Source organism: Macaca thibetana, chromosome 5 (assembly GCF_024542745.1).
Source record: "Macaca thibetana thibetana isolate TM-01 chromosome 5, ASM2454274v1, whole genome shotgun sequence".
Classification (NCBI taxonomy): domain Eukaryota; kingdom Metazoa; phylum Chordata; class Mammalia; order Primates; family Cercopithecidae; genus Macaca; species Macaca thibetana.
In genome coordinates, this window is record NC_065582.1 from 114,424,090 (window position 1) to 114,451,865 (window position 27,776).

A 27,776-nucleotide genomic window follows, 5' to 3' on the forward strand; every position below is an offset into this window, starting at 1 on the left:
AGAAACTTCCCCAAGTTTTTCAGTATAGAATACGAAACTCATTTTTGCTTTGTATCTCACTTTCATCAGAAATAAAAACTTTGTGCTGGGCCTTCTATTGAAAACCATGGTAATGATTCACATATATTGTTTTCCTTTATTATTTATTTAGTTATTGAGACAGGGTCTTGCTTTGTCACCCAGGCAGGAATGCAGTGGTGTGATCTCAGCTAACTGCAACCTCTGCCTTCCAGGCTCAGGAGATCCTCCTGCCTCAGCCTCCTGAGTAGCTGGTACTATAGGCATGCTCCGCCATGCCTGGCCAATTTTTTTGTATTTTTAGTAGAGACGAGATTTCACCATGCTGGCCAGGCTGATATTGAGTTCCTGACCTCAAGTAATCCACCCACCTCAGCCTCCCGAAGTGTTGGGTTACAGGCGTGAGACACTATGCCGTGCTTGATACACATATACTGTAATTCAATCTTAAATAATTTTCCATGGCTTTATTAGAGGGCTAATTCTTGTTTCTGATAGCAATTAAGCAAGTATGACTAGACCGTAGCCAGGAGTTTGTGAGTTAAATTATTAAGGAACTGTCATTTTCATATAGCCACTTTATTTTTAACCCAAATTTGGGCTTTTTACTTTGAGTCATGGCAGGTAGTGAGTTGTTTTTTGTTTTGTTTTGTTTTGTTTTCTGTTGTTATCCACAGTTAGTATTCAGGTAGCCTTTTGTATTTCCAAATTAACATATGATTGTTTATTTCTGCTTTTAAAGTTTAGATAGTAGAGTACCTGGTATAGGATTAGAAGGAAATAAATTACATTAGGAACTGGACAATTGACACTATTAAAAATTTACTAAAATTACAAGACCACTCATAATGGATAAATTTGATTTAGTTTTATATTTTCAAGATGCCGTCAATTTCACGTAAGTTTTTTCATTAATTAAACAAATATTTTTTTGAGTTCTAGGGACTATTGAGATACTTGATGTAGAGCAGTGAAAACCCCTGTATATTGCTTTTTCATGGTGCCTCTCCATTCCGGGAAAAATTAGCACATGAACACATGAACCTTCTTTTCACATATGTAATATTGTAACTATCTCATCCTCCCTGAGCCCCCAAAATTCACCATCATATGTATGTCTTCAAACTGACTAACGAGTAAGCCCAACTTTTCAGCTGAGAAACAGTGACAGATGGTCTGTAAACACTGAACTTCTTGGAAGTCTTCAACAGTTTCACAGCTATTAGAAGGGAAGTTTACAAATCAGAAGCTGGTTGGAAGGAAGAGGAAGAGACAGGGTAGACAGAATCCTGGAAGACAGTATTAGAATTAAAAATGACCTAAGTCAATTGAGGAGACAGCCAAAAGCAAACAGAATAGACTTCAGCAAAGGCAAGAGAAATGCAGTGCAGCTACAGAGAAAAGACAAAAGTAACTTTGCACATAAAAGGGGGAGGAAGACAGCTTCTGTGCAAGTTTTTAGTTAAAAGATCTAGGCATTGGCAGCAAGCTAGGTTTTGTTTTCAGCACAGTCAGTGCTACTATTCAGAAATATAATTGAAATGCTTACTTAGTGAGTGTGGACTGTAGGAACTATGTGATAGTACCTTCCAGAAAAATTGTACTTGTTTGGTAGAGTGATAGGAAGCATGTCCTCTCGAGGTCACTCCGAGTCCTAAATAGTCATGGAAAAGTATTTAATTCTTACATTAGGTGAATCAAATGAGGAAAAATTGTTTGATTACTCAGACATATCCCTTACTCTTTCATACTCACAAACCCACAGAGCTTATCTGTGTCTTTATACACTTTGAAAAACACTAATCATCAAATTCCATTTCTTTCTTTTTTGTTTCTGTTGCTGAAGACCTCATTTGAATTATAACTCTCCATTTGCAGAGTTAATTTCAGAAACAATAATTACATTGATTTCAAATGGTGCATGAGGCATGAAAGTGAGTGCTAGACAATAAAGAAACAAGTGATTTTTAAGTAGCGATTATTTTCTTTTGTCAGGAAAAGGTCCTTAATAACAAGGGTAAAGAGGAACATGCATTTTCCTTAATACTTTTATGTTATTTTTTTATAAGTCTTTATATGGTTTCAGTGTAACCAGCAGATAGATCTCCAGTTATGACTGCATGACACTCATTAGGGCTACAGATCAATAACTGATTCTGGATTACATTGAGATGTGAAGAAGCAACCTACCAAAGCCACATGGCTGAGACTAAATATTGTTCCATGTAGCCACCATTGTGTCATAACACTTAGCTATATAGTATTTCTGCCATTGTTGCTGGATTTTCCAGCTTTGCAGAAATGATTGAAAAAGAAAATGAACTTTAGAACTAACTGTCTTCTCAGATTAATAGTTTCACTGATCAAAGTAGTTTTAAAATACATTCAAAATTAGAAAACACTTACAAAAACTGACAAGGAAGCTTATGCCAGGATCGATATAACCACATAGAATATTTTTAAAATCTTTGATAGTTTCATTAGAAATCCAATATAAAACTCCTCTTTCTTTGTATGATGAATCCTTTTTTGTTCTTGTATTCTTGGCTTTTCAATAAAGTGAATGATAAACACAGAAACCAGAAAGTTGGGGAGTCATCCGCTTCTTGCTTGCGTTTGATTCTTCCCAAATCAATTGTTCCTTATTCAAAAGTGCATTTTTCTTTTTTCAAGTTATCTTCTTTTAGATCAACATAGAAAAAATGTATATGTATTTAAGACAAAGAAATATTTTACTTTTGGAGCTATATGAAGCAAGGAAGAAGAGTGGCGTGCAATCTCCCTGCCTTATTATTTGTTTTCCAATTAGTTCAAATTAGATAATGTATAGCAATGAAGGGAAATACGGAGAGATGCAACTGCAAGCCTTAGCCATAAAAATCTTGCCCTTATCTTTGAGGGAGTATAAAGAATTTTGGCAATTATATGTTTTTTAAGATTTTTTACACTAGTTCAGTTTAACTTATACCTTTCATTTTCTATTTAAATGCTTATTTAGGGTGATTTTAGAAATTATTGTATTAGAAAACTAATTTTACTTTTTTACTTGAAAAATATCTAGAATAATAAATATAAGATGGGAAGTATAATTTACAGATAATTTGGTTTTCTAATATGCTATGCAGACTAAATCCTGTTATTCATCTTAAATTTGCAGAACATCAACAATATAAATGTTCAAGATGCACGATTTTTTATTTTTTTGTCTGAAAGGCACTATGATGAACTCCTTTTTTCTCATAAAATACCATATATTTAATTCATTAATGGAAAATAATGCCCTTATAGGCCCATTACACAATAGATTGCAAATCTGCCGTTGCACTATGTAAGAACATTTAGATGTATATGCTTTACATCTTCAGAAAGCAAATATTGAACACTTAGAAAGTGAAAAATTCGGTGACAGTTCTACGCTAATTATTTGCAAGAAATACAGGATGCAAACACATGAGTTATTTCCTGAATGAACTGATGCCTTCCAACTCTAGAGATCTGACAAGGGATAGTGTCCTTTAAATCAAGAGATGTTCATTTTTTCAATGTTGAGGTTAAGACATTTGTTACTTGACTGATAATTTACTCTGACAAAGAGTTATAATTTAGAAAAGATCGAAAATATTACTACCCACACTTCCCTTCTCATTTTTAACAGTTTTTAGGAGTGACTTTTTTTTTTGTTGTTTCATTAATTTAATATGGATTGCTAAAGTGCTGGGATTACAGGTGTGAGCCACTGTGCCCGGCCTAATTACTTATTATTTTGAGATAATTGTAGATTCACATGCTGTTGTAGGAAATAATACTGAGAGATATTGTATCACTTACCCAGTTTCCCTCATATTTTGTGAAACTATACTGCAATATCACCCCAGAATATTAATATTGATACAATCCACCACTCTTGTTCAGATTTCTTTAGTTTAACCTGTAGTTAATTGTATGTATGTGTTTAGTTCTATGCAATTTTACCCACAAAGTAAGTTCATATTTACACCATCATAGTGAAGATACAGAGTTGATAATTTTATGACCACAAGGATGCTTCATGCTGCCCTTCATGACAATACTCACTTACTTCCATCCTCTATCTTTAACCCCTGGCAACCAGTTATCTGTTCTCCATTTCTATAATTTCATCATTTCAAGAACATTACATGTATAAATGAAATTAAACAGTATGTACATTTTGGGGATTGACTTTTCTTACTCAGTAAAATTCTCTAAAGATTTATCCAAGTTTTTATGTGTATCAATAGTTTGTTCCTTTTGGTTGTTGACTAGTATTTCATGGTATGGGAATACTACAGATTGTTTGACCACTCACCAGTTGAAGGAAATTTGGGTTGTTTCCAGTTTGGAGCTACTACAAATAAAGTTGCAATGAACATTCATGTACAGGTTTTTGTGTGAATGTAAATTTCCATTTCTCTGGGATAAATCTTCAAGAATGCAGTTGCTGGGTGTCATAATAATTGCACAAGTAGTTTTATAAGAAACTGCCAAACTGTTTTCCAGAATGGCTGTATTATTTTACATTCCCACCAACGATGTCCAAATAATCATTTCTCTGCATTCTTGCCATCATTTAGTATTTTTCATCATTTTTATTTTAGATATGTAGTAATGTCTCATTGTGGTTTTAACCTGTATTTCTTTAAGGCCAATAACAATTTGTTTCATAAGATTATTTGCCACTTGTGTATCCTCTTCCACAAAATATCTGTTTACGCTTTTGAACCATTTTCTAATTGGAGTATTTGTTGTTGCTATTAGTTTTTTTTTTTTTAATGTTGACTTTTGAGACTTCTTTCTGCATGCTCGATACTAGTTCTTTTTTGGATTAAAAATATTTGTAAATTTGTTATACAAATCTGTCTCCCAGCCTATAGCTTGTGTTTTCATCCTGTGATGAAACATATACTTGTCAGTTCAACATGACTATTCCCATGCCATTTGTATTTTCCTTTCCTTTGTGACTTTTTCTTTCTTTCTCATCTAACACAAATACACAATTCTATTATTTTCATAAATGTCCTAAGTATATTAATAAAACTTCTCCTCTGATCTTTGCTTCTTGGTTAAATGGCTTTGGAGGATGGAAAGTTGCAAGTCATGCTGATGGTGTTAGAAACTAAGAACAAAAAGTATTCACAAAAGGGTGAAAGAATTTAATACTGTTTCGTTGCTATGTCAAATTCCAAACAGCCAGTTGGGAAACGGAAAATGGAGTGTTATATATGTATATATATGTATATTGCTTGAAATTGTAAACTTAATAATTTACTTACAATATTTAAAAATAGCATCTCTATGATTTTTTATCAGATTTGTAAGATCACCAAATTAGTATGCTTACCATGGTGTACTAATGGGTGATTATATTTTGTTTTATTTCATCTTAAATGATTCCTCTTCATAGAATTTCAGAAATGTCAAATTCTGTTGTGTCAACAACTGCTCTCCAAATGAGTGTTTTATCATAAATGTTGCCTTTTATCCTTTTTTACTTTCATTGGAAACAACCCAGTGGTTTCTGTGAATGAGGGAATGTTTTAATTTTTGCTTTTCTTTTCCTGTTTTAAACTTTTTTTGACTTTTGTTTTGTGTTTTGTTTGTATGAATGATTAGATTTTGCTTTTTTCATTTTCATTTCATTTTTAGCAAGCATGGAAATATATTCTAACATACACCTTGGGAAAAAGAAAACCTTAAATGTAGCTTAATCAACATTGTAAATCATTTTCTTTCTTTCCCATTGACTCAGATATGTACATTGTTGGAAATGTGTGCTCTAAGTGGCATATTTTTTTAGTCTAGTTAGCTGCCTGCCTGTAATCAGGACTATATCAATTGTTGTCATTCTAATTGTTTCCTTTCTTTTTTTCAAACACATTTGCCTGATTGACCTTTTTTTTTTTTTTTTTCTCTGTCTTTCTATGGGGCTGCTCCAGGAGCCATGGCTAATCATCTTATAAGCAATGCTCTGCTTCGTCCGCATGGTACTAACAATCCCTATAATACATTGCTTGGGGAACCGGCGGTCTGTAACAACCCTTCTGTCAGCATGTACAACGCACAAGGTGTGCTGGAGTTTATCTTAAGTTTTTCAAGTGAGAGTCCCATTTTATGTAGCTTTTATGGGCACATTCTATTTTTCTTTCTCCTGCTTTTCTTTGTTTTGGAAGCAGACATGCAGACTCCTTTCGCATTCCACCCTTCTTGGTGCTTTTATTTTCCATTTTCCTTAGGTTTTCCTTAGTAAGAAATGGATTCCTTCTGATAAACAAATGCCTGCTTCATCAATACGTGTTTGTTTCTCCATAATGTTATAAAATGTATTGTGGTTTGTCAGTACTTGTTGTTCATTTGTTTTTATATTAAATATCTATGTATTCATTTTGAGAAATGAGATATTTTCTTAAGGTAAGTAACATAAAAGAAGACTTGATTCAGTCGTCTTAATATTACAAGATCAAGAAAATAAATCTTAATTTGTTATACCATAAAGTACACTCTGAGCACAAACCATTAGTACTGATGAAAGCATTTAAATCAACTCTGGGGAGAATTACGTTGAACTAAGCAGTGGAGGATAAAAACAGTGTACTGGGCAGTAGCAGCTTGGGTTCTGCCTTAGCTCTGCCATTGCCAGTAAGAGCTGGCTCGGGCAGATCATAAAATTGCTTTTTCTTCTGCAGCTACATGTTAAAAACAAGGCTTTTGAGTATGGTTCCTCTGTACATCCTCCAGCTTGAAAATGACCCAAAAATTAATTGTATCTCAGAAAAAAAAAAAAAAAAAAAAAAACCATAGATCTCTTTAAAACCACTTACAATATAAGCATTCGGACATGGTTTTATCTTTCCTGAGTATAAAAATGTGTTAGGGACACAGAAAACTTAAAATATATCATATGTAAAGAGACCACAAGAGAAAATTATTCAAATAAAAGTTTTTTAAAAGTCCTAGTCAGTGATCCACTTACTTGAAATTATATTTGAAAGAAAATTCACAATTACAAAGAGACTTCCATGATTCTTTCAACTTGAATGTGACTGGCAGTATTTAAATTTTCTAGGCAATTTTAAATAACATTTCTACTATCCTCTGTGGAAATCTTTGTTGTTGTTGTTGTTTTTCTTAGTCACAGGTGAAAGATTAGTGGTGTGAGTATGTGCAACTTAGTGTGAATGTGCCATTGCAGAAAAGGATATATTTGTTAAAATAAGGCCATTGTGTGTGCCTAAAACCATCTGCGCTTCCTCAGGAGGCATCTTGCCAGATACGAAGGATGATTTTACATTATTTCAGAAACACCAAAGTCAATAATCAAAAGTGACTGCAGGAATATAGGCAAGTCATTTGTCGATACAATGAAATAATTCAGCTCACTTTCAATTTCAAATTTCTTAAAGGGTGCATGTCTTTAGAATTAGAAAGCATAGAGCTCATCGAATTCTCTTTACATCATTGCTGACATTCTGTCAGCTTGTGCTTAAGTATTTCCCCTAATGGGGCCCATCCTACCTCAGAATCTCATATATTCTATTGTTGAAACACTCCATTTGTTATGTATATTTTTTTCCTTCCTCTAAGCTGAAATTTGTCTCTGGCCTCTAGAACAAAGAAGAGCAAAGCATTCTTCTGTTGTCTATGGCAATCCTTTAAATACTTGGAAACAGCTATCCTGTCTTCCTTTAGTCTTCCATTTCTGTAATGAATCAGAACCATCAATATGAGACAGTTTCTGGGTCTTTCTTCTTGGTTACCCCACCTAAAGTGTCTCTTTATATCTCAATGTCCCTATTTCATTGTAGCACTCAATGAATTGTACATTACACAATGTATCAGATGTGGTTTGGCAGGACAATTTAGTAGACCCTATAAAGGCTTGTTTTATTTTGCTTTTTTCTTTATTTTCCTTAGGACAAGTGACAGGTTAATTGTGTCATTATAAACATATTAATATGTGCTGACATATTAGTAAATTTTGAATGATGTTAAATGAAGATTTTCACCCTATCTGGAAATTAAATGTATTCTACATTTATTCACCTTACATAGAAGAGTCATAGGTAATTATTTCAAAACAAGTAATAAATTTGGACCACATTTTGTTTAACTTTTTTGCTAATTCAGATATAATTTCTAATTTCTTATATAATGAAAAAGTAACACTGATTAATCTGTATGTTTTTCCTAATTCAATATCTGCCTTCTTGTCTTACTTTATTTTTACTGGTATCTTAAAGTATGAGATTTTTCCAAGGATGGAATACTTCCATAAAAACTATCAAACTGCAATTCTCACAATGTAAGAATTTTAAATAATACTGTATTGATACAAACTTTTATTCTTGGGATCTATGATTGGTTATTGCTACTGAGATTATCAATAAATACACAAAGGATTCTTCTGAATGAATTTGTCTTTTATTCCAGTAAATTCAATAACTTTACTGACTTTAAAAAAAAAAAAAGTAAATAACTTTATTAATGTTTTCCAGAGTCAGAAGTTGAATTGTACACTATATAATGTTTTAATATTTTTTAAGATGTTAAGAAACTATGGTAGTGCTTAAAATAATTCTTTTTTACCACTGACCAAAAATAAATCTTGGTGATTGTCATATTGCTACTAATCTTATGCTTTCAGATGAATGCACTTATATTCTTACTGGCAAGGTGAAATCTTACATGAAATATAGGTGGCTCGGTATGTACTGGAGTGGTTTATATTGAATTACCACTTGGTTCTATTCTGTGGGTCCTCTGGTTCAGTTGCACCAATGCTATCCAAGCATAGAAGCATTCTGATTTAAAGTATCTATTCTTGGTTGTAACACCATTTATTTAAAATATGTAAAGATGTGTTTATTGTGTCACTGAAGCATACAGAATTAGAAATGAAGATGAATAATATACTTTTATTACATTGAATTCAGAGTCTATCTGGAAATGTTTTAAATTTCATGCTGAGTACTTCTTGTCAGTATTAGGACCATTATCTTCTTGTCAGTATTAGGAATTTAATTTTTGTAAAGATAAATCTCATTATACAAAAACCTGTCAACAAAACATAATTTAGAGAGGAAGTCATGATTTTACTAAAATAATTTACATTTTAAAGTAATTTAATTCAATTCTAAAACTTTAAAGAAACATAGTCCTAGAATGGAATATAGTGAAGAATATATTACAGTTGGTAAGAATACAAGATCATTTTAGAATGTATATAAATAGATTTTCTGTGATAGTATTCAAAGCCTAAGGCAGATGTGAAGTGAAGGAGATTGAAGCTAGACAGAATTGGAAGAAGTCTCGAAGACTTTTTTCTGATCCCAGTTCTGCCATATTAGCAGGGTGTGGTGTTAGATAAAGGCTCAGCCCCTCTGGGCTGCAGTCTCCTCTTCTCTGAAAAGTAGGAATTGAACTTCAGTGATTTCTCATGTGTTTTCCAGTTCTAAAATGTTTTCATTTAAGGAATGAGCCATAATGAGCCTCCAAGCATTTACATCTCTTGATATACTGGCTTGGCCCTTCCTTTCAAATTCTTACTCTTAAACTCTTTTGAAACTTTAAAAGAGATTTCCTTTGCATTTTGAAATGTTGTTGATCTTTTTCTGAGAAGCAAATCAACCTTTAAAGTACCAAAACTGTCTCTTTAAACTATCACTAAATTATAATAAGATAGAACCCTTTGCAATGATCTGGCCCAGTGAATTTGCTGGTTTTTATTTTATGATACTTTAGTCTTTTTGTAGACAAAATCAGCAAGAACAACTCTGTTAACTTGGTTAAGAGGTTTTTTCCCTTAAAAAATAATTTGGACAGGATTGTTGTTTAAAGGATCAAGTCTCAAAATGTTTGATCACATACAATTGTGCAACAATCCAGAAGAAAACCTAATATTGTTGGTTGCGTTTTTCCCCTCTCACATTTTCTGTATTCAGAATAATAAATACATTTAATCTTTTTTCCTCCATAATTACACAACCTTTGAATATGAGTTCCAAAAATGACAATGTTGATCAGTTTTTATTTAAAACTGATTTTAAAAATTCATATATATAAAATAGGGAAATAACTTTTGTGCAGGAAAAGAGAAGATACAGAAGGCGGGAAAAAATGAACACAATTATGAAAGTCTTCAACTCTGGTTTCTCTGTGTATAAAAGCTTCAGATTTTATTTATACTTTTACCGAAAAAATTTAAAATTAAATAACATTCCTTGAAGCAGGTATACTCTAACATACACACACATATGTGACATTGAAATATATTGGTGAAAATAGTCATGGTCTGCCCTCAAATTTTTACTCTCCTTGGTTTATGTGATAATCTTAAGTGTGTATTTGTTTGAAATTTACAAACGGTGGAAACACTTTTTAAAAGACTCAGTATATTAGCATGTGTTAAGGGGGATTTCTTGTTTTCTGACTAACATTTCAGTATTTTTAATTATGAGAAATCATGTAACCCAGACTCATGAATTTTGGGGCAGTGGAAATTATTTCCTTTGACTCTTTTTTCTGCATATCATCAATTTGCTTTTTACTCATGTTTCTTCTACTGTCGCTGTAAGCTTACTTGTTGTTTTTTCTTTCCTTTTCTTCATGCTGTCGTTTAGAGCCCTACAGAGAGACAAGTATGGGAGTAAAGCTAAACATTGCATATCAAATGTAATTTTTTTTAGTTCACTTTTATTGCATCACATATAGATGATGTAGTTATTAAAAACAGTTCATCTCACAATTTAAAAACTAAAAAGCCTATGAATCAACTTATATAAATATATGTTAATAGAGATTAGACGCTTTTGTTGTCTGATTCTTTTATTGTCACATAATCAACATAGTTGTTAAGTTTCATGTAATGTTTGTGTGAGTTAAATTGTTTTTAAATTAAGCATTTATTTTTGCTAAGTAATTCATAAACTTTTAATTTTTATTAGTACATTCCATCATAAAAATGTGTCACGTGCAACATATCCACTTTATTTTACTATGGCTGTTTTCAGCCCTTACCTAATGCATTGATAAACCGAAATAATAAACACGTGTTTCAATGCATCAGCCATCCAACCATAGCCATCAAGCATACCATAGCAGCTTCTGCAAAAGCTATCACCCATCACATACAGCCCTTTAAGAAGCATTTACTTTTATTTTTTCTTAACATTGTGGATTTGTCTACAAGATATAAAATGAAAATAAATTGCTTCACCCTATGTCTGTGATGGCTGCTTATTAATACAATTTATGCATTGCTAATTTTGGAAACTGTCCTAGTTGAATACACAGTATGCATCAGGAGTCCAAATAAAAATTGACATATTTGAAACACATAATTTAAACCAGTAATGAAACTAGTTGGGTTTTGATAAATAACTGCATCACAGATATAGAATGAATGCTGTATTTTCACAAGTTACCAATATATTAAGAAGTTTAATAGAATTCTCCAATTAATTTTTCTGTAAATAAACACCCTTTCTTATTTACCAGTATTGGTTAAATGTGTTTTTTTCATTTTGTGGTTGCATTTGAAGTGATTTATGAAACTACTATAGATTCTCGGATTTCTGTTCGTTCAAGGGAAGGCAAAAACCTTGAAGAAATATGTGGTCAGATTTATTTCACTGCAGCTGTTTCTTACCAGAATAAAATGTTTATCCTCTTTTAAACCCAAACTTTAACATGCACACAAATCCATCATTCATTACACAGTGGTAACATTAATACTGACACAATGTTTTCAGGCACCAGATACCTGTGTCTTTCCACATTCTTTTGTAGTATTACCTAATGACCCTAAAAAAAATCTCTGATGGGATAGTATACAATAACATAGCATACAATAACAGCCAAAGTCCTTATAGCAGAAAAAAAAATTGGAAAGTAAATCCAAATACTTTTGTTTTGAAAATTCCTAGGTGTCAGTTCTTTTGACGTGCCATTTATCTGACTAAACATTACCTCATGACCTCATCATTCTGACAAATTTAACATAATCCTTTTGTGGTTTTCTATGTAGGGATTATTTTTAGTCTTACAAAATTAAGTATCAATTTATTAGACACTGCTTATTGCTTTTACTTTTGACCAGTATATTCAAAGTACCACACATGAATTATGTTAATATTATACCTATTTTGATGTTAAGACAATATGTAAAATTAAAGGTAATGAATTATTTAACTGACTTTGATGTGTATAAATTGAAAGCTATGAATGACTATACCAAAATTTTGTGTTATTTCGTCAAGTTATAACCAAATATACTTCAAATAATGTCAGCCAATGTTTGTGTGGCAATTGCAAATTGATAATTTATAGGTTTTTAAAAATTCTTTTAAAGATCTACTTTAAATATGATTTTCCCATTTATATGATTTCAATCACTGGTCCAATTATACACATATATAGATTTAATAATATTTTAGGTTTCCTTCCAAACATTTTATACTTAAGTAAATGCTAGCAATTTATACATATTTCATAGTCGATGAATGTTTTTGCTTCTGTGTTTGTGTGTGTGTTCTATGACTTGTTGGATATAAATGTCATAGTATCTTGTAATCTTTTTCAGAGGGGCTTCTGAACAATGCCAGGGATACAAGTGTCATGGATACTCTACCACTGAATGGTAACCATGGCAATAGTTACAGCATTGCCAGCGGCGAATACCTGAGCAACTGTGTGCAAATCATAGACCGTGGCTATAACCATAACGAGACCGCCTTAGAGAAAAAGATTCTGAAGGAACTCACTTCCAACTATATCCCTTCTTACCTGAACAACCACGAGCGCTCCAGCGAACAGAACAGGAATCTAATGAACAAGCTGGTGAATAACCTTGGCAGTGGAAGGGAAGAAGATGCCATTGTCCTGGATGATGCCTCCTCGTTTAACCACGAGGAGAGTTTGGGCCTGGAACTCATTCATGAGGAATCTGATGCTCCTTTGCTGCCCCCAAGAGTATACTCCACCGAGAACCACCAGCCACACCACTATACCAGAAGGCGGATCCCCCAAGACCACAGTGAGAGCTTTTTCCCTTTGCTAACCAACGAGCACACAGAAGATCTCCAGTCACCCCATAGAGACTCTCTCTATACCAGCATGCCGACACTGGCTGGTGTGGCCGCCACAGAGAGTGTTACCACCAGCACCCAGACCGAACCCCCACCGGCCAAATGTGGTGATGCCGAAGATGTTTACTACAAAAGCATGCCAAACCTAGGCTCCAGAAACCACGTCCATCAGCTGCATACTTACTACCAGCTAGGTCGCGGCAGCAGTGATGGATTTATAGTTCCTCCAAACAAAGATGGGACCCCTCCCGAGGGAAGTTCAAAAGGACCTGCTCATTTGGTCACTAGTCTATAGAAGATGAGACAGAAATTGAAACCAACAAAACTGCTAACATCTTGTTGACTGTTCTGAGTTGATATAAGCAGTGGTAATAATGTGTGTACTCCTAAATCTTTATGCTGTCCTCAAAAGACAAACACAAACTCTCAGACTTTTTTTTTTTTTTTTTTTTTTTTTTTAAATGGGATTTTTAGGTCAGCCCAGGGGAGAAAGATAACTGCTAAAATTCTCCTGTACCCCATCCTTTCTTGTCCTTTCCCCTTCAGATGGAGACTTCATTATGTTAATGAACAAGATATGAAGAAAATGGCACTCATTGTGGCCTTGTTGAATTACGTTGTGTCTGTTTTAACATCTCTGATGCTCTGTTACTAAAATTACAAGGACCTGCTTTTTAAAAGGCCAGAACAGTTGTCTGAAACTAGTAACAATGCTGCATCTAGATTGGAGTGCTGCACAAGCAAACATAAAAGCAAAGCAAAACTGTATCACATAGGGTTTTCGGTCACTCACAGCCTGAATTCACCACAACTGCAATAGCTGTGGAAAACAAAATAAAACAACAAAATTAATAATGAAATGGAGGGGAATTCTAGAATTATATGCTAAATGCATATTTTATGATTTGCTGTATTAACTGATGATAAAACTAATGGCAGAAAAAAGCTGAACAATTTCTATGTAATGTACAGATACTAGCATTGCACATATAGTCTGCTTTCTGTTCTTCCAGAATTTGAGTCCTGTTAATGTAGTAGAAAAAAAAAAAATTTCTTTTTCTTTTGTGCTGGTCTTGCAAGTTTGTCTACCAGTAAGAGAGCAAAGTTTCCTTCCTTTCTTCTCTTTCTTCGTTTTCTTTCTTTTTTTCTTTTTCGCCTTTTTTTCCTTTAAAACTTCGCCTGGCAAAAAATAAATAAATGAAACTATCACTTTATAAGAATCATTTTCTAGTAATGCAAACAAATTATTTTTTACAAAAAAATAAAATAAATAAAATTAGACTTCCTTCCCTCACTATATATCTTTATGCAGTCAGGATATTTCCAACAGTGTTTTTTGCAAACTAGAGCAGGACAAACTTTTATGTTTACAGGGCACATCTGTTGTAATGCAAAGCATATTTGGCAAGCAGTTCATCACCAGGACACTAGCTATGATTCTAGAAGTCAAAAGGTGTCTATAGAACTAGTGGGACTTCTGCATGTGAAAACGGTTTTCCATAGGCATTAAAGTGCTGAATGCTCAGTCTGATCCCCAAGTGGGCACCTGCACTACCGATTTTTAGAGGAAATTCACTCCCTCATAGTAAGAATTGAAAGGTCAAATTATTTTGAAGTGATTTTTTTAAAAAAAGTCTTCTGTTTATTAACAGGAAAATTTATTTATTTGACAGGATTTTGAGTAATGTAGGAATACAAAAGGTAAATTAGCAGCACATATAATTTTTTTTTTTAATTTATGATCCATTTTGTATGGTCTCAAAGTTGGATGACCTCATTACTAATATTTGTTGTAAAAGTGAAACTTGTTTGCCAACCAATAAACAACTGATTGAGATTTAGAAGATATTGTATTGATGTATGTACTATATGATTAATTAGTCTTTTTATTTTTCTCGCCTTTCTTTCCTTCTGTTTTCAATACATAAACTTTGCTAATCCTCCATGGCCCAAATGAGCCATGCAAAAGAAATCACTCTGCCTAGATGAATAAGCTAAGCACAAAATCTTACAGGTTTGCAGACAAAGTAAACCAGAAAAATGGAATGGGCATGTTTATTTTGGCTGAAATCAGATGCATCACTTAATTTTGAGCAGGTTAACATATATGTTACTATTTACTATCTAAAACCAGGTGCAGTCACTATGCTTACCTTTAAAAATAGATTCAATCAGAGATATAAATATCAAATTTGGGGTCTGGGTGAGTCATATTTTTTTCCTCCTTTGTACATTCCATTTTGATGTTAGAAATTCAAATTTCCTGAATTTGCTAAAAGCTGCAAAGAGAATATTCATTTTATAAAGATATAATAAGACTTTTATTGTGTTTTTTTCTTATTCTATGTGATGGAAATAGGAAAAGATAAAGAAGTTCTTTCCAAGAAATTTTCTAGATCTCTCATTACTGCAGATCCTTTATAGCAGTGTCCAGGTACAGATCCCCTGTTACGGCAAAGCTAAACGGAATCTGCCAAATTATAATTTCTCCTGTGGCGTGTTTTATCTTGGGGTTTCCTTTTTCAAAAATCTAAACACTATCCATCTATAAATGACTATCTTAAACCAAGTTTAGAGAATGGCCAATAATCTGTATATAGTTTATAAATACATGACAAAAAAATTTCTGCTAGGCCAGAGTGCATCATAACCTTCACATCACCTCAAAATATTTTATGTATCATTCCTTTTTAGTCAATTGGCATGAATATTTTTTAAGTCTACAGATTTTATGTTGGAGGAGAATGACAAGCATTAATGGTAATTCGGTTTTCTCACACCACACTATGGCAATATTAGCACGTCCAAGGCGTTTAACCCACCTGATACGTAGAATACATTTGGCAATAAAAGAATCCTTTTTAGATGTGTTTATGGTAACTTCAGAAACACAAATGTGGTCTGTGGATTATGAGCACTTATGCTTGTTTTGTCAAACAGTAACCTACATGAAAGTATCTCTGTCAGTAAGAAGCTGGTTTCACAGAAAAATGGGGAAACTACCTCAATTCAGCTTGCTGATTTTCTGACATTGCTACCTCCCTGCCCATTATTTTTGTGTTTCTATATGGAAAATTGAAGCAGGTAGCCTCTCAAGCTCTACATAGACCAAGTTGAAGAAAGATCACTTGAATACATGAACTGGTGCAGAAGAACATTCAGCATATAAAGTTACTACCACGCTCTTGCATCAAGAAAAAAGAGTGAGATTTTTGAACTCTATACATCATAAATGGCATGCTTTCAGAGAGACTTAAGATCCCAAAGATTATAACAGAGAGAGATTTCCCCTGCAAGTTTTATGTAACCATAATAAAAAATTAAATTGGATAAAGAAACTAATTTTACATACATTTCAATAGAAATTTGCATATATCTAATGTATTCATTTTGCCCTGTTTACACTAGCAAGGGTTGAATTCCTGAACTTGAATCTTCTTCATATACATTTTCTTATAGAGCTGTTGATGATTAATGATTTTTAAATTTTTCTTTTTTCTACCATCTTTTGTGACTCAATTTTTTTAATATCCTGAGACATTTATGATCTGCTTATCTGTATATTTTTATGTGTTCATCTGACTTTCCAGTAAGAAGTGAATTTCCATCAAACAGATATACTATAGAGCTATAATACAGCTTATTTAGCCAGTTAGAAGTAAAACTTATGCCACTGAAACAAACAAATGTTTACTTTCTTGTCAAATAATATTTTTGTAACATTTTTAGACTTGGTTGTTTTTCCTCTTTGAAGTCTAGTTCACATGATATTTTATCAGGGACACTAGCTAATGGACCTCATGTTCAGTTAATTCTGAAGCTGATGGATTGTTGCACAGCCCCTGTTCCTAATTGATAAATATTTGTGGCAAAGTCCAAATTTGGTGAAGGAGAAATTGGTTGGAATTAAATTTTATGGGCATCCCTTCCTGTTTCCACTATATTATAATTAAACACACTGAAGTTGAATAATAAATTACTGTGTTAAAATAATTATGATAACAAAAACGAACTGACAGAACAATTATCTTGAAGTAACAATAATCAGGAAAATACATTAATAAAAAGCAGGTAAGGGAAATATCCTTAACTTCCTGTAAAAAAATAATTCACAATGCCTCTAAATTAAGATGTAGTTTATCATCTGTATTTTAAAATATCCATCATAACTAAAAATGTTGACATATTAAGGAAAGGATCTTTAAGATTTAGGTTTAAGATTTTTATCAATATTGATTGGTATGACAAAACTTTTCATAATAGATATAAACATATAAGGGAATTAGTAACATTTATAAAGGACCCACATATTTAATTTTAGGCATTGTCTTCAGCTTCCCTGGATCCCCAACACATGTTGAAATGTTATTGTCAAGCTTGCTTACTTTAAGGAATGACATTAAAAACTTTGACTGACTTTCTACATTACTGTAAAGACCAAAAGGGAGAGGAAAAATAGTTTATGAGTTGTCTAAAGATCAACTCCAGACTAATCTATATCATCCCCTAATAATGAAGAAACAATCTGTGTTTATAATTTGTCTATCAGTACTGTACCAAAGTGCTACTGCTTGGATTTTTCTGCTGTATTAAAGAGATGGGGTCTTGCTCTGTCACAAAGACTGAAGGGCAGTGGCACAATCCCAGCTCACTGCAGCCTCAGACTCTTGGTCTCAAGTGATCCTCCTGTCTCAGCCTCCTGAGTAGCCGTGATTACAGGTTTGAGCCACAGCACTTAGCCTGTGATGTATTGTGGAGGGGAAAAAACACTACAGAACTACAATGCATGTCAATTCATTTAGAGAGTGAAAAAACCAAAAACTCAAAGTCTTAATTTTTTAGTTTTGAGCAGATCTGAAGATATTGTCATGAATATCCCTTTCTTCTCTAAGAAAATTTTTGAGATAAAATAACAATATATATGAACTTCCCAGTATATTGTAGACCAAGGTGTTGAAATTTAATTAGTTCATTTCTAGTGATTCATAATTTTAACTTACCACATAAACAATTACTATGCATTTCTAAGTAATGCTTTCAATATAGCTTATGTTAGATTTCTGCACATCATTAAATTAGGAAGATGGAGGCACAAAAGCAAAGCAACAACATTGCACAATAGATTATGGAAGCATTATTGTGCAAATGGATTTTACATAAGAAGCTTTTTTGAGTTCATAAAATATATTCAATGGATCCCAACATTAAATTTAATTTTGTAATCAGCAAATATGTTCTTTATAATATCTGAAGAATATTAAACAACTAAATTTTCATCTTTAGGCTAGCAGAACTTAAATGTGTTGGTAGTTGCTTCTTTCCTGATTAGGCCATAAGAAGAAACTTTCTTATTTACTAATTAACACTGATTACACTCTCTTTGGTTTAAAAGAGAAAGTTTCACCTGTACACATACTAACACACTCTGATTCCACTTATTTACAGCCTGCAGAAGAAATAGCTTGTTTACGATATTTAAAACTTCGTGATTTCTGCAATAAAACAGGTAGTTAATATAGTTTTGCATAATGTCATTGAAAGATATTGCTATCCCTTCTTTATTTGAAAAAAAAAATTAAAGTCAGCATTTCTTTCACATCTAGCACCTCTAAGTTACTATTCAAATGTCTTGATTTCAGCTAAGTTTTGATGTTTCTTTTTCTCTTAGTAGTGTGTCAAGAGCATTGTTCTCATTTGATGATTTGTGTCCCATTAGAGTATTTCAAAGGTAAATGCAAACTAATTTTTAAGAAGAATTGTGAAAGAACTTTGACTTATGTGAAAAAATCAAGAATGACTATACATGAACAAATCTCTATTGGGGTAAACAAGTCTCTTCAACTACAATATGAACAACAGAAGAGCAGAAACCAACCAAGTTAGCAAACTTATGGTGAGGTGACAGGACCTAAACTAGAGTTACAGAGAAAAGTTTCCCAGGAAAGAATAATGAAGTCGTTTGCAGTGATAAAAATCTTATAGACTATGCCAAATGTTACAGGTGTATTCCAAAAAGTAAAATTGGAGTTTCTTATATTCTGATATTCTGCTAATTCCACAGGAAACAATAAATACTTTAAACACTCTTGAGATATTTCTTATCTAGCTATACCTTGTCTCAAGGAAACATCAATATTTTATAAATGTTTCTTAAATATAAGTATTTTGTCTCAATTCATCTTCACTCTCTAATCTGCTGACTCTATTCAACACCAACAGAGCTAATGCTTTTAGTAGCTTTGTACCATTTAGAGCTCTATTATGAATCTCTCTAATACATATGAAATTAATATTATATTAGAATTATGTACATTGTACAAAATAATTCATAACCAAGCAATATTCATACTATAGAATAATTTATTATTATATATATGAATATTACATTGAGACTGAACAAATAACTACTCTGCTCCAAATATTACTCTCAAGTTCTCTGCCTTTAATTATTGTAGTCAATTCATAAAATTCTACATACAGTTGTATATGGTGGGTTATCAAAGTACTCCATAATCCAAATGCACCTAAAAGTATTCCCAATGCTCCTTTCATTCTAGAATACTAAAGGAAAGAGTTTGAAAGAAGAGGAAAGTAAAGCAGGCTTCTAACTATACAATTTAAACATGGCCATTCAGATTGAATAATTTTTAAATGATGATGCTCCACTCTTTGATCTATAGATGAGGTTACAAAAGATTTACAATTAGTTCAAAATCAGAGGATTTTAAATCTTAAAGGAGTTAAGTTCATCTCAATGATCCAAGACTACAAAAATTCATGCTAAATTGGCAAGGAAATATGTTTAAAACCAAGACCTAAAATAGCTTTCTAAGTTTAAAAATCCCTGTGTTTCTTCTGAATGTAAAACAGGCAAAATGATCCTGACTTCAAAATGAAATATATTGATTGTTATCAAAAGATGTTTGGCAAAGTTAAGTCAGTATCTTCAATGCTTTAGCAGTAGGTAGAAGTCTTTGGGGTTGGAACTCAGGATACAGTGACTAGGACAGAGTATATTCTTAGACTAATCAGTGCCTAGTCCTCTGGAGTATTTTTTTAATGCCCTGAATTTCAAGTTGTCAAACTGGTTTACATATTGAATGACATTTTGAATCAATAAAAATGAGAAAAAACATTCAAATTTGGTTTTCATGTCTCATTTGAGAATAAGGATTTCCTTCATCACCCTAAGTAATAAAAACTGATATGTCTTGAAACAACTACAGATAATCAGAATGTGTTCATTTATAAAGTATCACTTGTTTGTATATTTTAACGCTGACCTTTGCCTGTGAACTAGAAAATCAAGATTTGTAGAGTCAGGTTGATTTGCCTTCATTTGATTTCTGCGAATGCATTGGAAGTGGATGGATAACTTGGAAGTTTTTCCATACTGTTTTCCGCCTTGCCAAGCATTAAATCTAATTCAAAATATGTCTTTCTAAAAAACAGTAGTTTATTTTTAAAACTAACAACTAATTGTCCTATTCCTTGTTGATAAGAAAACTCACTTTTTAGAAACAAGTATAGCTATTGTGGCTTTGGTCTCCTAGGATCCTCATATATTTACACATGGCGTTATTCTTTTCATATACACCTACCAGATTTCAAGCTATTGGATATTTCCCTTGTACAACCTTTACATCCTTTTTTTTTTTTTCCTTAAATGCTCTGTACAATCACATGTAAAGTCATCAGCTACAAACCTCAATAAAAATATCAGTAAACAAGAAGTGATGTAGTTACTGTTATTATATGGTATTACCAAAACTTTGATTTTGGGATAGTGTTTCAAATTTCAGGATAATAACTGAAACATGGGTTCCTAATATATTTCCTATGTCCACTACCTCACACCCTGCCACCCTCCCCTTCATGCATTGAAAATATAATGAAAGACCTTTTTAACTTTTGTTTTCAGAGAACTGCTGCCACCAGAGGCGTCTGTAAGGCAATTTTTCTCTTCCAGAAAGATAGAAAGTTAAATTAAGAATTTACTGTTTGACCTTGAAATTTGCCATTAATGAGATATAATCAAATTTAGTCTTATATCTACTGTCTGGTCGTATTTCTCCTTATCTCAAACTAGGGAGTAGGACAGTCAGTCACCAACCAACCTCTGGTCCAAATAAGAGTTTAGAGCTATGCGTTCTGACATGTCATTCTTCTTTTGAATAAAAAGTTGTATATATATTAGTAAATATTTTGGATCACAAAGATAGATGTCATATAATCATTATTCTGTAGTGTCACGGATTCTGATTATTTAGCTTACTAACTCTGAATGTCGGTTGAATGAGCGCAAATATCAGCTGGATAAATCAAATTCAGATACCAGTTTTTTATAACATTGAAAATTCATTTCCATAAGAAATATTCAGCAAAGGAAATGGAAGAGAATCAGCAGCTCCTGAGTGCCTAGTGTATGTCTGGCCCTTTACATAGCCTCATTTGATCTTCCCAATAATGTGACAAAAGGGAATATATTACTGTGTACTCCTTTTATGGAGGAAACTGAAATTCAGATCTCACAGTCACAGAGCTATTGTGTTTTGAACCAAAATCTCTATTTATTAATCATTTTATACTGCATCAACAAAATGATTAGTTGAAAAGAAATGAACCAAACCCTTTTCATTTAAATAAGGGGAGGAAACAGGCATTTGAAGAAATGTTGCAATAACGTGGAACTCACAGTTTATGTGAACCTGCTTTATAAGGTATTTAATATATCTATAAATATAATATATACGTACAAAGATAGAAAGAGATCAATGTATCTATTTCTGTTTATCTATCTATCTATTGAGAGAGAAGAGAGGCCTGACTTTTGAATTCTGGTTCTGTCACTTATTCTGTAAGTTTCAACAAATTAACTTCTCTAAGAATAGGGTTTCTCATCTCCAAATATCTAAATACAGCATTTTGTCTGTGATACACATATATACAGTGTACTAGGTACGCATAAAATTCTCATCCAGGAAATTCTTAAACAGATTCTGGGGTAGTACTAAGTACATTTTGCTGGTGTCTTGTTGATTCTATTAGTCCTCTCACCCCCAACAATGGTTAGATAATAGTAATCTGTTTCTGAAATCAAATTCTAGTTAAAGTTCCACTTTAATATGTATGGCTGGCTCATTTGATTGTTATGGCATGTATAATAATTAGAAGTTTATGTACAGAAATTTTCAAAATGTAATCTTTACACTACAGTTTTAACAACTGTATTTCCAATGTGATAACACATCATTTTGTAGTCTATATGCAGCAGTTTGCACCTGATAAGAAGAGATGGCATTGCACTTCAGCCTGGGCAACAAGAGCGAAACTCTTTCTCAAAAAAAAAAAAAAAAAAAAAAAAAAAAAAAAAAAAGATGGTTCTAAGTTTAAATACATTTAGGAGATGTGAAACGAAATACAACACAGATTTTTAAACTGTAGGATTTCAGAGAATGCACTGCAAAACTCCAAGAGGAGCATATATTGTGCTGTTTACTAAAATTGTTTGGACCTGAAATCCTCAAGGAATCTGAAGAGCAATACATTATGAACCTGTTGATTCATGAAACACAGTTTGTGAAACACCCCTCAAAATATTTTTTTACTATTGAGTTTTTTTCCTGAATATTTTATGTTCATGAAATACTGGAGGTGTGACTCCTCCAATACAGGTATTAATTGGCTTTATAACTCATGATTTAATATTTTTAAAGTATCCCCACTAAATTTCTGCTGCTAATCTTTAGGTGAAGAAAGAAAAATTGAGACTAATACTGCCCTAAGAATTCTGCCCTAACCGTAGAGTCTCTATATTTTAATATAGCTTCCTATCTTCTAATATCAAGTATCTATCTGGCTGCAGCAACTGGAGGGAAAAGGAGACTACCTGCAAATAACTGCAGAGATGCCTGCAAATAAATGAAATGGAAATCTTGTTAAAATGCAAATTTGGATTTTTGTCAGTCTTTGGGGGTGAGGGGTCTGAAGTGGTGCATTTCAAACAAGTGCTCAGTGATGACTCTGCGGCTCTTCCAGCTAGTATCAGGGCACTTGGGCTTTCTCCATGTCTTCCATATGCCTGTGATCAGGTTTATTATTTCCTCTGAGTGGTTACTTTTAGGTACTAGGGAATATATTATAGGAAAGGAGAAAAACATGTCTAGATGTTGCTCAATTTTACCAAAAGATAAATATGTTTTGATATTTGGAAATAAATACAGCGTATTCTCAAAGCTGGTAATGGTTACAACGGTACTGAAGCTAAAGCCACGGCTCTTTTAGTCCAGCATGTTAGGTGAAAAACGTCATGGGAAAAGGATACACACACACACACTCACGCATGTATGTGTGTGTCTGTGTGTCTTATGTGTTTATGTGTATGTCTCTGTGTAACTGCATATATATAATTGCATATATATGTAAAATATACACATATACATGAAGTAATTGCTTATCATGAAAAATGATCTTAGCTAAGTGTTATTTTCCTCATAAACACTTATCTAAGACATGGTGGAAATAGCTATTAGAGATAACTAACATTTTTAGCATGTGAAACATTAATCTGACTGTTGCAATTGGAGATACTTGCTGGTCTTATCTTTGTGTAAAGTGGAGAATAATCACATAGGTAGGTATGACAAGAAGTGAAAAATTAAAGAATGTCCAGGAAGTAATATCACTTTGAATTTTATAAATACTTTTTAAAAATATCAATTATAATTTTTTGTTTCATTATGATACTAAAAACTTTATTGCTAGCAAATAATCTTCTTTGATTAAAATATCTCATAGATAAAAGTGAACTTGTTTTCTCTATTTACCTCTGAGACACGTTATTCGGGATTTACTGCCATTAATGGCAGTAGAAAATATAAATGTTTTATCCAAAAGTTTCAAGGATGTTAACTGCTCTGAAGATTTTATGTATACATTGAAATAAAAGATCTTGTCCAGATTGGTGATTGTGTGTTAAATGTATTAATGTCAAAACACATCATTGTATTAAACAAAAATGTCTAATTATGAATTAGATAATCCTTATAATGAACATGGTCTTTCAGATAATCATAATTATCTGAAAGCAAGACTCATACTGAATTTCCAAGATATTAATTCTCTTTATGTTTCCAATTGGGAAAAAAAACTTCACTAAAATATTTTATTTTTATTTTGATATTCATGCTTTGCTTACCACAAGATGTAAAGAATTTGTATTTGATATTTAGTATACAGCCTTAATTCCATGAATCAAGCCCATATTCCAAAAATTAACAATTAATTTTAAATGTTGGGAAGAAAAGATAAGGTGTACTCAAATAAAATTCCGCTTGTCTTACCCTTTATACCTCTTAAAGTTGGTCATTTCTCACATCTTAGAAAGTCTTTAGCACATTGTTAATTCTATCGTTCCACTGTAACTGATGAAAACAGAATTCCATTAGTTTCCATTAATGCGGAATAACACAGTAAGAAGAAATAGACAAACTGGAAAAATGCATAAAAACTTTTTTTTAAAATAATTTCAACTTTTATTTTAGATTCAGGGGGTTACATATGCAGACTTGTTACATGGGTAGACTTTGTGATGCTAAGGTTTGGGGTAAGAATGGTCCCATGACCCAGGTAATGAGTCGAGTACCCAATAGGTAGTTTTTCAGCCCTAGCTTAGTCTTTAGTTTAAATTTTCATTTATCAAATTTTCATGATTTGTTAGGCTTTTTCCTCTATAATCTAAAATTATTTAATTAATAGAAATTTTTTGCAGTTGCAAACTATGTGTACGTACGTTGCCTAAAAGATTAAAAATAAATAATGATATTATTTGGTTTTTAAAAATGGAATAATATTCAAGAAGAGAGAGTCAAGACTGATTACTGACCCTATGAAAAATACAATAATTCAGTGTTACATTTTAGTCACTTATTTTGGAAAGACCTTGATAAAACTTATCTTTCTATTTTCAAATACTGTGAAGGTCAATAGAGTAGTTTTGTATTTCCCAGGCTTCCCTACATTAGAATCACTAGAGCACATTAAAAAGAAAAAAAAAAAGTCCAGGTCTCACACCACACTTATTAAATCAAAATCTCTGGGGGTGGTTCTCAGGTATAAGTAAATTCTAAAAGCCCTCCAATGATTCAATGTGCAGTTTGGGCTGAGAATCACAGAGTTAATTGCTTAATGAATATTAGGTATTTGCATTAATCATGTTTAAATATCCTTGAAATATTTAAAAACATTTTAAATGTTTCTTACTTTTTAAAGCAAGAAAGAAAGATGAATAAGGAAGTTCAAAATAGAAAATTTCTTGTCCCCAGATGAATCCAGCTAATTGCCTAAATATGGTTTACCTCCCAGTTTATAAAATGGATAGTATATTATTCAAGTACAAAACAACTTGATTATTAAATCATCTTTTTCATGATTTAATTCACAGAATAAACATTCTTTTTAAAAATATCTGTGTTTCTATCATCATTTGAGGGGATTATGAATATTATCACAGTAGAAAGAGGTCAGTTATTAACTTTAAATCAGGCAGAATCACAGACACATATCAGGAACTATTTACATGGAACAAAATCAAGTTTTTCTGGAAAATTTAGCAATCCTTGGACCATATGTCTACATGGCATTTAGTACAGCGTAACAACTATCAAAAACCTACTCTTTGTAAAACTTAGTTGTGTATAATTCCATAGAGTAAAGCTATAAGCTGAAGGATTGTCATGTTCTTATTCATAATAAATAATGAAAATAATAATACTTGTTTCTTCAATATGACTTTAAGTGTTGTATTTAGCTTTCGTGCGTCACCCAAATCACATTCTTCTTTTTAAGTTTTAGTAAATAATTGACAGTGATTTCTAAAAGGTTCTCTAGACAGGAATAGTATGGAGGACTGCATCGAAGATAAGAACAAATTCATTAGATAGAAGAATCACTTCTGTTTCTTTCTCACACCCACCAGTATTCTCCTTCAATTTTTAGAATAACACATAGAATTATGCATCTAAATTGCCTAAACCAATTAACATATAACTTTCATGGATAATGTGATGGGGCGGCAAATAATTTTTGACTCTAGTGACAACTCCTGATCAACTGGCAATGTCTGTTCAGAGCACAGTCCTCAAACGCTTTCTATAGTATTCGTAAAAAAGAATGCTTTAATGGATTATTTATGTCTGCTATGACGGGGAAAAGAACCAAGGTGAAAATGATCAACTCATGTGCAATTTATATGACATCTCTGACATACAAGTTGTTAACACAAATAACTGACACACATATTTTAGAAGAGTTTGGAGCCCTAAACCTTTTTTTTTTTTTTTTTTTTTTTTTTTTGATGATAGCTACTTTGGTTATGCAATGATAGATAATATTTTCTAAAGGGAGCAGAAAAATTATTTATATCATATATTCTGCTTGTTCCAGATGCTTAATTTATATTACTTATATAAAGTGATGTTTAGAATGATTTTATTTTACATTACTTTTCACAGAGGTATATACTTGAGGTTTCTTCTTTATCCAATCATCACTTCCATCTGGCCACATTCCTAACCAGTCTCCCTTAAGATTTGGACTAAGCTCCATTCAATCTCATTGCAATACAGCATCTTTTTTCTCTTTTTTACTCTTTTCCTACCTATCAATGTTATTCTCAGTCTTCATTTTATGTTTAATCTTAGCCTTAGTCTTTTTCTCTTTTTGTTTCTATGTTGCACAAAAGTCATTTATATCTTATCTGATATTTCTTTGTTCCATCAATCAGCAGCATCTTGTCTCACTTGGTCGAGAGATTTACTTACCAACTAGCTCTTTCCTGTCTCCCTTCTGTCTCTCAGTAGTCCCAAATCCAGTTTGCTTCAGCCCTCAGCTGCATTTTATTCTAGTCATTTTCATTCATCTCCCAGGGTTTCTCCACCTATCACTCTAAGCTTTTTGTCTTTTCTGTGCATAATGTAAATTCACAGAACTGAAGACCTGAAACAATTCTTGAAACCATTTAGTCCAATTCCTTTATAGACGGTAAACTGAGAACTACAGAGGACATCTGATTATACACCTCATTCATGGCAGAGCTAATTATTGATCAGGGTTTCCTAATCAGCACATTTTCCTGTTATTTTTTTTTTCTATTTACCTTGTTAAACCCTCCTACCATGATATATCTGTTTCATATGTGATCTAGTTTCTCCTTTCCTACTAGGTATTTTTCAGGAGACTTTGGTTTTAAATAACAGAGTCATAATTCACATTTACTTATGGTAAACTTAAAATAAAAAACCAATGCTTTACTAGAATTAAAAGTACTTTTAATGGAATTAATGGAATTTATTGATTCACCTCATCAGGGGTGATTTTGGATGGTGCCAGAGCTGGTTGGGAACCAGGACAATAAACACACTAAAGACTTTTTCTGTGTCTTATTTCTGTTTCTTCCTGCGTAATAACTTGATGTTTTTCTACTGAAAGGCACGATTTTATGGTGGCTGAGTGTCCAGACTTTGACTTTAGACTGCCTGAGTTAAAATCCTGCTTCCTCCATTTTCTAGTTTTGTGATTTTGAGCAAATTCCTGTCTGCCCCTAGCTCCCTACTCTGTAAAATTGGGAAAATAATAAAATCTACTACACAGGGCTGCTGG

The 27,776-nt window shown here is 32.5% G+C and overlaps 1 protein-coding gene across 48 annotated transcripts in view; it reads left to right on the plus strand.

Annotated features, from left to right (window-relative positions):
- The window catches only part of ADGRL3 (adhesion G protein-coupled receptor L3), an 873,550-nt gene extending 852,699 nt beyond the window's left edge, over window positions 1–20,851 (plus strand). For 16 of the 48 annotated variants that reach the window (XM_050789819.1, XM_050789821.1, XM_050789827.1 and 13 more), the window contains one exon: window positions 12,614–20,851. In XM_050789819.1, coding sequence (XP_050645776.1) covers window positions 12,614–13,413 — 800 coding nt within the window. In that variant the 3' untranslated portion in view covers window positions 13,414–20,851. Of the gene's footprint in view, window positions 1–5,972; window positions 6,102–10,652; window positions 10,705–12,613 lie in introns of all 48 variants that reach the window. The other 32 variants (XM_050789802.1, XM_050789801.1, XM_050789812.1 and 29 more) reach the window with 7 other exon arrangements.
- The last annotated feature ends 6,925 nt before the right edge of the window (window positions 20,852–27,776 follow it).